Raw genomic sequence first — 12,184 nt, 5'->3', positions numbered from 1 at the left:
CCTTAGGTCTCCTAGGGTCTTGTATCCGCACATAAGCAATACAGCCTCAAGTCTTAATAGTGTCAAATCTACAAGGACGTTTATGCCATAACTCATAAGGAGCCTAGGTCAATTTAGAGTGTGGCACTCTATTCAGGATGTGATTGGCAGTCAAAACTGCTTCTTCCCAATAACAAGTAGGCATGCCGGCTTTCAATAACATAGAGTTTAACATTTTTGTTAACGTCTTGTTCTTACGTTCAGCTATGCCATTAGATTGAGGCGAGAAGGAGTAGTAGTTTCAAGTATTATGCCCTAAGAGGCACAAAATTCTTTGAACTCTGTCATAGTGTATTCTCCTCATCTATTATTCATAAATCTCTTAATTTTCAAGTTTAATTAATTTTCAACACGAGTCTTGAAAATTTTAAATTTATCAAAAGCTTCATATTTCAATTTTAACAGATAAATATGACAATATCTTGAAAAATCGTCTATAAAAGTGATTAAATACTTGCGACCACCTCTAGTAGTGAAACTTTTAAAATCACAGAGGTCAGAATATATTAAATCAAGAAGTTATGTGCTTCTAGAAACCGAACGAAAAGGTTTTCTAGTGATCATGGTTTGTGCACACACTTTGCATCTGTCAAATTTAATCAACGTATCTAATGGGATATTATGAGTTTTAGCAAGTTGTACCATTTTCCTATAGTTCACATGTCCCAATCTAGTGTGTAACCATTTAGGATCAATAAGAGTTAAACTAACCTGACTAATTGTGTCACTTGCAAAACTCAATCTATACATACCATTGATCAAGAGTGCTCGCCAAATAATAAGAGTTAACAGTTAAAGTTATTCTACCACCCAAAAAAAAGTGCACATACCAGCATTGTCTAAAAGACCAATGGAAATTAAATTCTTTTGAAGAGCAAAAATTACTTTAATATTTTTCAAAGTTAGTATTTTACTTGAAGAAAGGACCAAGTCCACAGTTCTAGTATGAGTAACCTCCGCCTCTACTCCACTAGCCACTGTAACGGTCTCTTTCGCTTCAACAATAGCTGTAAGTAGTTTCTTGGAGTTGCAAACATGACACGGGACTCCTGTATCTAACTATCAGTCTGAACAGGTATTGGCCTTACCGTTGCCCAACATAGCAACAAAACTATTAGGCTCAGCTTTGCCCACCAGCATATGAGCTTCCTTCTATGGTGTGTAAGATTTCAGCTTCTTAGGTAGCCTACAATCTGCTGTAAAGTGACCCCATTTCCCACAGTTGTGGCACTTGCCCTTATTTTCTTAGAGATAGTCCTTTTGGCCTCCAACTTGGGTTCACCTTTAGGTGACTTGAATTTCTGAGGAAATTTCTTAGGATTTGTTACCGCGTTAGCAGCAGACTATTGATGTCTAACTATCTCCAAGTTATTCCTGGCTCGATTCTCATCTTCGATTCGAATGAATTGTTTGATATCATCCAGTCCCACTTGCACCTTTTTCCTATACATTTCAGTTTTAAAAGAGCGCCATGCAGATGGTAACTTATATATGATTGCACCCACAATAAAAGGATCACACACAACAATTTTCTCATTATTCAATTTAGATCTCAAATTCTCTAGATCAGTCATTTGAAGAGTGATTCCCTTGTCTTCTTGAAACTTGAAATCCATGAATTTGTCAACAAGATGAGTCTTGGACAATTCCTCCTCATTTTTGAATTGAGCATCTAAATTATCCCAAAGTTCCTTAGCAGTGTTATATTTGCTATAGGTTTCTGGAAGACGGTCAGAAAGACAATTTAACAAGTAGTCTTTGAAGAAATCATCATCCCTAAGCCAGTGAGATTCTTCAACATCTTCAACCGTATTAGCAAAGGTACTCAAAACGGTATAGAAACAAGTCAGATATTTGGGACCGAATTGAGTCTTTCGCTTCCATGAGTTAAATTCAGACCCTCTAAATGATTGAAGTTTGATCATCTCAAACGGAATAGTGTTCTTTTCCATTGTATTATTAAGATAATAGTATAAATTGGAAAGAGTGCACCTGATTGTGAATCGCGAGAACCGAATCACAAACCGAATTGCATACCAACTCCAAGAGGGTTTCAGCAAGAATTTGATCCAAGAGATCAAGCCACGGATGAAATTTGTCAAACCCCCAACCAAAGTTCCACGCAGCTTCAACTAATTGGAGGTAGAAGAAACCATGCCCAAGCGAATTTGGAGGTAGAAGAAACCACACCCAAACAAATTTAGAGGTGGAGCAAACCCACGTCCAAATCTTGGAGGGAAGAACCCACGACCAATTGTGGATGGAAGAAACCCACGGCCAATCTTGGAGGAGAGAAACCCACGGCCAATCTTCCAATCTGGGCGAGAGAGAGGGCTATTTTTATTAACCAAAGAGAGGCAGACGTGCCCTTTTTGTTTTTATTCCAACGTTTTAAAAGAAACCCACGATCAAAACAGATTTTGTGGGAGAAGAAAATACGCCCAAAACGTACTTCTGTGAGAGAATATACCCACGCCCAAATACGAATTTCAGTGGGTGAATATCCACCGTCCAAAGAGGACTTATTGATCGGTCCCTTCTTGATTCCAATTGATTCCAATGGAACTGTGGATTGATTGGTATTGATTGGTCGTTTCCACAAGAATTCCCAACGTAGAAAGAGGGAATTGATTCCACTTCCGTGAGAACCTCCCAAAATCGAGAGTGTATATCCTACTACTATGTCCCACGTGTAATCTGATTGGTGAGGAAACTCAACGATTTAAAACGATGAGAAGAAACCCTCGTTCGAGTGATGCAGACGTCTTCTTTAGAGAGATAATTTTCACAATCCAAAATTAGGGTTTTAGTAATGCTTCAAGATTGTTAGAGTCAAGCAAGGTTGCTTGAAGCATTACACCCTAGGTATCTAGTTTGGAATACCTATCTTGACTGGTTAATGGACTCTAGCCCATGTAGCCCATGTAGGCCCACTGCTCCAGCCCATGTAAGCTATCTAAATTTATCTTACTATCCATTATCTTATTGGGCTTATATTAGAACATAATTAGGGTTATACTATATACCCAACAATTGTGAAGTTAGATTGCGATTCACTTGGGGGGAAATTAGGTTTATTATGACAAGGCCAAGCACATCAAGATTAGATATCATAAGATATAGGAGGTATAAGAGTGGGTAATAGATAGTAAGATAAATTTGGTTAATGTTTTTATAGAAAATAATACAACTGATTGGACTTGATCAATCTTTCACAATGTTGTAGCCTTGTAGGTCATCCATGGTGACAAAGGTGGGCATCTCTTGTGAATGAGATTCAAAAGCAATTCTCAAGTAGGTCCAAGTTATAAATGGCACAAAAAATCTTCAATTTGACTGCGAAACAAGCTAAGGTGAAGATTCTTTGCGTTTAGGTAACTAATGGGTTGACCGGTTGAGTAAACCTAACATACATTAGTCATAAAAGCGAAAACCTATCTTGTTTTCTCTATTTCTCATTTCATCTATTGAAACATTTGTGGTGGATTTCATCAGAGATGAAAACATATACCAAAAAAGTAGGGGTGTCAATGGATCCAGACAGTCCGATGGACCATCCAAATCCAAACTTTAGTGAACGGGATATAAGCATACCAAGAGGGTCCATGGGCATATCTCGGATTCCCAATCATACGATCCGAAAATTTTCGGTTCGGATCCGGGCATGCTTCAAAAGTCCTTAGGGACAGTCATGATCCGAAATCATCTTACAAAAATACCCTCAAAAGTCAAATTCATTATAACATCAATGTTAATAAGTGGGGGTATTCTCGTCAAAATAGCCCAAATCTTTCTAATAGTTATTGGTTTCCAACTTTCCATCATTATTGAACTTACGAAATCTCCTCTTTCCTTTTCGAAATAAATCTCCTCTTCCTTCCTGTGTAAGTAACCCTTCCTCATTATCCGAACAAACATCTCATCTTCCTTTCGGTAACCCTAACCCAGCCATTCCAATGACATCAATACATCATCACATTAACTCACTACCCATTGCCCTCACCCTCGCCATTGCTGCAACCTTGCCTTCCCACTTTCCCCGAGCAGTAAGCACAAAAAACTCATGTTATATTTTTGGTTTCTATTATATTCTTAGTATTTTGGAATCTGGAAATGTTTTTAGTCACATTTTTAAAGTCTATCACCTTTTTTTTTTTCTAGTGGTTGTGATGGAATGATCCAGTTCTTGGAGGGTCTAAGGTACTGTAAAAAAATCTCTGCGGCTGATAATCTAAGCAAGGATTTCAGCCTGAGTAATGGGGAAAAGTTGATTATCAATTATTTGGATGTTATCAACTCAATGGGTTTTTAGGGCAGTGATAAATTCACACCCTATATTTCAAAATGGACTGTACATCCCACACCGTAGGATGATCCAAACCGTCCATTAGATGGGCCACAATGTAAATAGGTTGTGCCCGAAAAATCATTACCATAGGATGATCCTAGCCCTCTGATCTATAGAGAAACTAAATATAATCAAACCTCTATAGATCGGACGACAAGGATCATCCTATGGAAATAATGTTTGGGGCACAACTCATATACATTGTGGCCCATCAAATGGACGGTTTGGATCATCCTATGGTGTGGGCTTTACAGTGAATTTGGAAATATAGGGGGTGAATATTGTAATAGAACGGGGTGAATTTATCATTGCTCGGTTTTTATCATAGAGTTTTCCTTTTGGAGTTTTTATATGGTATAAGTCCTTACAACTATACCATGGAGGTATCACCATTGATATTTGATCCAACAGCAACTCACTTTTTGAGAAGCTACTGTTGGATCAAATATCAAAGGTGGGACCTCCATTGTATAAAGGCCTATATTAATTGTGTACTAATCTTAGTAGGACATACTAGGACACTCCGATGGACGGTCCGATTTAAAATGGATCATGACCGTGACGTGGAAAGTAGGATCCGAAGAACAATCCGAATCCGACCCGACCCGACCGATAAGGAATTTGAATGGCTCGTGATTGTGACATAGGTGGATCCGACCCGAAGTGGATCCATTGACACCCCTACAAAAAAGGACTTTAGAAACATTCAAGGGTGGTTTGTTTGGGGATAGTAGAGCCAAGATAGGGATTTAGTCTAATCTAACTAGGTTCCTGCAAAGCTCCCGGAATGGGAGTGCAACTCCAGCTAACGACTAGACAAGAAAATGCCATTATAGTTTTTAAATGCATAACCAGACAGCGGATAAAGCAGGATCTAGGATTTCCACTATCAAAAGCCAGGATGGCTTAGGGGTTCTGCTTGGCAATTGGGTGCCTGTCAAAGCTATGGATTGAGTCGGACTCCCTCCTAGCAGTGAACACAATCAAAGGCTATTATCCACGCCAATGGAGAAGAAAGCGGACTCTAACTGGAATTAGAAGGAACCTGTCAAAGCTTAGCGATTGGAAGGTGACCCACATATGGAGAGAAGCAAATCGAGCGGCAGATTTCCTTTCAAAAGTTGATTGTCCTATAAAAGGAAATTGTATCGCTGGATCCCCTATACCTCTGCTGGCCGATATTGTAAAGGAGGACTTAGAGGGAACCCTTTACTTCATATTGTAATTTCGGTTTGCATTTTTCTTTGTTTCCTTGCATCTGGTTTTGGGGTCGGCCTAACCCCTCTCACCAAAAAAAAAACAATGGTGCCACATCAGCAAAACCCCTTGTTTGGTTGCCAATATAGCATTGACATCACAGGAGACTCCCAAGTATGTCTCCTGGCTAATAATTGCATGCTGGTGATGTGTCACTCATGTCCCCTCACTATGATATCCACGCCAAAATCCAAAAAATAGGTGGAATTTTGCTTGGGTTTCTTGGGAATGATGCGTTCTCTCTCTTACCTCTTACTCTCTTTTCTCTTGCTATATTGATTGTGACACCGCCTACAAGTACTCTACGAGGTTGACAACCAAACACTACTGTACCACTATTATCCGAGGTAAGTTCTAGGAAAATCCAATGCTTGTCTCCTCTCTGTTGACAACTGATTCCACTACTATCCAAGTAGGGGTGTAAATGAGCCGAGCCGAGCTGAGCTTGGGCAGGCTCGGCTCGGCTCGTTAAGCTCAAAAGCTCGGCTCGGCTCAGCTCGAACCAGGCTCAGGCTCAGCTCGGCTCGATCAGGCTCGCGAGCCTTACCGAGCTCGGGTTATATTATGTTCACTCCCCTCATCTTCCCTGGACAGCCCTACTAGTGTAATTTGACTACTTTTTTTACACTATGGGGGGTGGTCCTAGTAACAAATGGGGTTCCAAAAATGAAGTGACATATTTTGCCCTCCCTTTCACTCTCTGGACAACCCTTTTAAAGTATAAATTAATATATAATATATATATTTAAATATATTAAATTCTTAACGAGCCTTAACGAGCCGAGCCAAGCCTGGCCTAAATTAGGCTCGGCTCGTTAAGCTTAACGAGCCTGGTGAGCCGGCTTGGCTCGGCTCGTTAAGGATTCGAGCCGAGCTCGAGCCGAGCTTTTTTCGAGCGAGCCTCCGAGCCCGAGCCAAAATTGACACCCTTATATCCAAGTCCATGCCGTGCAACTAAACTGACCCCCATCTCTCTATGTGGGTTTCTCTTGCATTGCTTTGTGGCATCTTCTGCCATGCTTTTGGCCTTTGTGGCATCTCTATTTATAGACAGAGGATAGTCTCTCTGGGTGGTTATCTAACTTTGCTCCGTATAAGATTGCTAGACCGAGAGCCATGTGTACATGAGTGCCTATAGATAGGCAAGCATTCATGTAATCATGTGTGAGTCACAATAGAGAGATTCCTCTGAACTTTAACTTTTAATCCACAGGAAACGTGGTAGTCTTTTGAACCCAACATCTGATCTCAACAGGAGTGAAAAAAGGATTAAAAAAAGTAAATGAGATTTAACTGTAAAGGCCTAACAATAATTGCAGACAGGTTCCTGTTTATTCTGAGTATAAAATGCAATAAACTGACCCAAAGACCCATCATCAAACTCATGGGAAGATAAGCATGATTTGAGAATCTATCTCCTTTTTGAATAATGGGGGATGGAATGTCTGTTACCTTTGAGGAAAGATCAAAAAACAGGAAAATGGTAATGATGGCGCCGAAGAGTAGGAGTAGAGGAAGATGAGATAGCGGTCAAAGCAAGACCATGCATTATTGGGAAGTATTGAGCTGGATTTTGTACTGAGCAAGACCAAAAGTTTGTTAAATATAGATGGGCCACCCAGATTACCAACATCATTCAAACAATGAAATCATTGCCATCAACTTTCACCCCCCCAATTGCAAAATAAAATCTTACAATGTGGCCAAAAGGAGCAGCTCCAAAATTTCAAACTCCTGGTTACAGACAGACAATGGTCCCACCTTGACTTCCATAATCCACAGTATCCCATCCACTGATTGCTAAAACAAAATAAACCCCCACCCCTTTTTCTTCATACAAATTTCTTTTTTTTTTCCTGTTTGTCCATGATAAACAGAAGCTAAGCATCAGTCCAACCAGTAAAAACTGGCATGTGAGCCAAGAAATTTGCAGGCCTCAGCTGGGTTGAAGGAATCCAAGAATTCAGAGGGATGGGAGCGATAAATTTGGAGGCATTAGGCTTCGCAAAGAGCACCGAAAGCCCGGTCTTATCAGGGCTTCCCTCCCTTGAGCTGCTCAAGCTAGTTACCAAGGAGGATGCGTTTGATAAGTGGGTCGCCATTTTCGGTGAATCATCAATCCCTTCTGCCAAATTCACCGTATCTATACTGATAAGGTCATGCAGTGATGCTGAGAAAGATGGGTTTCTGTAATTTGTAGCACTCATCGGTTTCTGATCAAGTGGTTCAGCATTTGGAGTTTGCTGTGGGGAGGAATGATACAGAGCCATTTTCCAGTCTGAAGTGCCATTGTTTTCTTCTGCTAAATTGGGTTCACCATTACTGTTATGAGTTGATGGGCAGTGGTCCGTGGCCTCGTTGGTGGTTTCGATATTTTTTTTTCGCTTGGCAAGCTCTCCTGCAAGTAGACTACTGCTTGCCATGATTCGTTCAACATCGTATCTTGTTATGTCAAAATTTGTAACAGCATTCACCCCACGGAATTTTATTGCCGCAATATCGTATGCTTCGGCAGCCTCCTCTTGAGTACCTGAAAATTGAGTCTTGTTAGAACTTAAAAAGAATGCCAGTATAGCAGTATCGTGTGAACTTAAATAGTTCTTTCAGTTGGCATATTAAAAAATATTAGTTCACTGCAAATTAAATTAGCCTCAAGTAGAGTATAGACTGCCTAGCAAACCCTTTTTTTTTTTTTTCCTTTTACTTTGCTGATATGAATAATGCCTAAAAATCCTCCATGCAATTGCCTAGTAGCATCTGAAAAAGTAGCCTTATAAAAGCACAGAGTTTCTGAAAACCAGCCTTAATAGAATCTGCCTTAATAGAATCTGAGTGGCTGAAAGATCAGCCTTCGAAAAGTATATCAGTGGCTTGGAAAACAGCTTTATAAGAGTATGGAGTTTCTGAAATATCAGCCTTTTAAAGAGAACATAGCACCTGGGAGGTCCAAGATTCATAGAACTTGAGTTCAGTAGCAATGTAATCTACTACTAGCTTTTGAATAAAATGTAAGTAGGAATTTGCAATTGCATTAAGAAAATTAAAGAATGGCAGACATAACAATAAAGAAAAAATAAACCTTTTGAATTTAAGATTCAAAACTTACTGAAGGTCCCAAGGTAGAGGTCTTTGTTTCCTGCAACCCTCCCGATTCGAGCTTGCCATCTCCCATGTTGATGATGCCTGAAAAATAACAAAGAACAGATTAAAAAACCACTGGTTCTTTTTAAAGGAATGGGAGTTCAATTATCAAAGAAAAACAGAGAGAGACCTTGTTACACCGCGGTACATCGAAGCCCCTCTTGAGAAACCACTGCTTTTTCTGAGATTAAGAGGTAAAGGAAAGGTTAGCATTACTGATAATTAAATGAGGAGGCGCTATTAGAGATCAGAGATGGCTAACCTTCTCAAATGCGCAACATATTCCTGCCTGCTCATGTTCTTCATTTCTTCAAGTTCTGCATGATAATTATCCAACTGCAAAAAAAAAAAAAAAATCAGGCCAATGTCATAAACGAAGAATTCCAGTACCAGTAAAAAAGAGTATCAACTGATCCATGTTTTAGATCACTACCCACCATACCTGGAAGTTGATATGAGTTGAAGGACCCCAATACTTGAGAGCTGCTAAGTCATAAGCTCTTGCAGCTTTCTCTTCCATATCATAACCACCTGAAATCCAAAGGTGGAAAGTTAAGAGAAAATAAACAGGATTTTGATAGGATTAGGAAAAGAAATATGAGCATTTTAATGTTTGGATTAAGAAAAAGACCCTACCAAGATATACTGCAAGGCATTAGATTGCATGACATGCCCACAAGCAAAGAACATGACAAACCACAAATGAAAATAGTCAGCCAAACAGACCAAAGAAATCAAGAAACACAAGCCATGAAAAGTACTACTTTCAAAGAGATATTGGAAATGGGTGTTTTTTTTGTGGGCTACCTTGCCTTCCTTTTCTGGTCTGCCCTTCTTTCTTGCAACTGTTGTCCCATAGATGGGCTTCATATCTACCAGTCCACCTATGCCTAATGAAGGTAAAACCAGTACTCTTATAAACATCATCAAAGCAGTGAAAACTAAAGTGAAAAGAGGAACCTAAAGAAAATGAATCCTGTTAAGCATCCTACATCAAACACAACCCCAAAAGACATCAATAATAATATAAAAGAAAATTAACAAAAAAAACAACAAAAATGAGGAAAAAAAATCAAAACCCAAAACAAATGGGGTGTTTATTACCCAAAATCAAAACCCAAAAGACATCAATAGTAATGATATAAAGGAAAAATAACAAAAAATAAACAAAAAAATGAGGAAAAAAATCAAAACTCAAAACAAATGGCTGGTCTTTACCTTGTAACACCTCTATATTGTGATGTTCTCTGCCCAAATGTATCAATGGACTTCCTATGAACGGGCTGCTTATTACCAACCTTCCCAGCTGCTCTTTTCTTTGTCTCCAAAGCTACACAGTCAGTTTCAGCAGGTGAGATCTGTTGTGGAGCTGTAACACAACTAGATTGAGAACCAGGGCTCATTGACAAGCTTAGAGACTGCAAATCCCCAAACCCCATTGGACCCACAGAACCAGACCCACCTCCTCCATTACCCAAAAAATTAGCCATCTTATGTTCCAATGAATGGTTTGTAGGATAATGCCTAGCCACCCAGTTCTTCAAGCCTGGAATTTCATCTCCTGTCATTGAAGGGACAAGATGATTTTGCTTGTGCTCCTCTTCTACTGGTGTCTGGTACATTCCATGGCCTGATAATCCAGAGCAAATCCCTTCTTGGAATGTCTGAAAATGGGGATGATGTTGAACTTGCATCTGCTGACTAAAGGGTTGAAGAAGGTTTTGGGAATGCTGTCTGTGGTTTTCATGTTCTGGGTTTGTATGAAAATACATGTTGTCTAAGCTCAGAGCCATGGATTCCCTATCATTATCTCCATATTGATGTGTTCCCATGGTTGGTCCACCTAAGAAATCCTCCAGTTTTGGTGATGAACATGGCACCAATCCTTGCAATGAGAAGAAAAAAAAACACAAAGGGCTACTTTAGAAAAAAGAAAAGAAAAGTATAGTTTATTAAAGTAGAGCTGATTAGGGAAACATAAGCAAACCTTCCTGCTGTGACCTAGACAGAGCTTCCATGATACAAAGAGACCCATCGGACTTAAGTGGCATCACAGACAACTGAGAGTAAAACCCTCCATTTTCTTGCTCAGCTCCATAACAAATATTAGGACTGTTTAGGTGAGGAGGAGCTAGAAAAAAGCTGGTTGGAACTGTTGAAGAGCCAGAACCAGATGTAACATGTACTTGATGATGAGGATGATGATGATGATGATGATGTGGATCTGCTGAAACCTCCATGTTCATTTGGGGTGAGAGTGAGAAACCCAACCAGTTATTATTATTCATGGACTTCATCTTCCTCACAGAGATTCTAGTGGGATTCTCTCTCTAAGATAACTCAATCATTGGAAAACACATAAACTAATTATTCCCCACTCTCTTGTTTCCCCCCATTTTAAACTGAGTCATTTGTTTTCTAGTGGCAGAACCCATGGAAGAAATCTATCTACAAATCTTAGCAGAACACAAGAATCTATGCACCAGTCTCTCTCTCTCTCTCTCTCTCTCTCTCTCTATACTGTCTATGCAAAACCCGGCAGAAAAGCTATGGAAAGATAACAAAACAAGTCCCTTTAAACTAAGCAAAAAGAATGAGTTCCAACAAGCAATGCTGGATTACCATTCTGCATTTCATAGGGATCTGTGTTTTGAGAAAGAGCATGTTTTTGCTTTCATCTGCTTTATGCTGAAACAAAATGCCTACCCCTGTACCAACGCATTCAAACACCCCAAAATCTTAAATGGGTTTTAGGCCCCCTCATTAACCAGAAATAACCCTGTAATTAATGGAAAAGTTGCCTTTGGAGAGACTTTACTTCTTCCTCCTTCCTTTCAATCTAGTGAGGTAGTGGTCAGATAACCAAAACAGGTTGCTTTTTTCCCAATCCATGGCCATGAATAGATTGACAGGGAGGACAACTGTCCAAGCAGTCACTTCACAACAGTACAGCCTCTGTAACTGTCTGCAACTCAAGGATCTAATTAAAACTACAATGGGTTTCATCTTATACCACTTCATCCTGTTCAAAAAAAAAAAAAAGCAAAAAAGAAAAAAGAAAACCTTAAAGCAAGGAATATTATTGAAATTTATAAGAGACCCAGATAGGAAAAAGATTGCAAACAGGCATCTTCCTAAAATTTATATGTGAAATCTCATGCTTTTTCTAAGGTTTTGGATGTAGTCAATACCTGCTTCCAGACAAAAAGTGGGAGGTGGGTCCATGTTAAACTTGAAATATTCCATGAATGATGAGCAAAGGGCCCATATACATGAAAAAGCTTCTTATTAATAAAACATATTATAATTTATTCTAGATTTATATTACTAGAGTAATGCTAAACTCGGGGGCACGCTTGCAAAAATCAGATGAAAGGGCGCCCCATTGGTTGCTATCAC

General features: G+C 39.4%; 1 protein-coding gene across 1 annotated transcript; it reads right to left on the bottom strand.

Annotated features, from left to right (window-relative positions):
- Positions 1 to 7,279: 7,279 nt before the first annotated feature.
- Positions 7,280 to 11,788, bottom strand: LOC143876131 (AP2-like ethylene-responsive transcription factor ANT). Its single transcript, XM_077377784.1, has 9 exons — positions 10,773 to 11,788; positions 10,004 to 10,670; positions 9,593 to 9,675; positions 9,422 to 9,430; positions 9,228 to 9,316; positions 9,048 to 9,121; positions 8,916 to 8,966; positions 8,751 to 8,827; positions 7,280 to 8,174 (listed from the first exon to the last, which is right to left on the bottom strand). Exons 1-9 carry the CDS (start codon positions 11,080 to 11,082, stop codon positions 7,525 to 7,527), a joined length of 2,010 nt encoding a protein of 669 aa, XP_077233899.1. The 5' UTR covers positions 11,083 to 11,788; the 3' UTR covers positions 7,280 to 7,524.
- Between the last annotated feature and the right edge of the window lie 396 nt (positions 11,789 to 12,184).

This window comes from Tasmannia lanceolata, unplaced genomic scaffold (assembly GCF_043159265.1).
Source record: "Tasmannia lanceolata isolate RefF3 unplaced genomic scaffold, GAP_Taslan_0.1 ptg000004l, whole genome shotgun sequence".
NCBI classification, from domain to species: Eukaryota; Viridiplantae; Streptophyta; class Magnoliopsida; order Canellales; family Winteraceae; genus Tasmannia; species Tasmannia lanceolata.
This window is presented reverse-complemented; position numbering and strand designations above follow the sequence as displayed.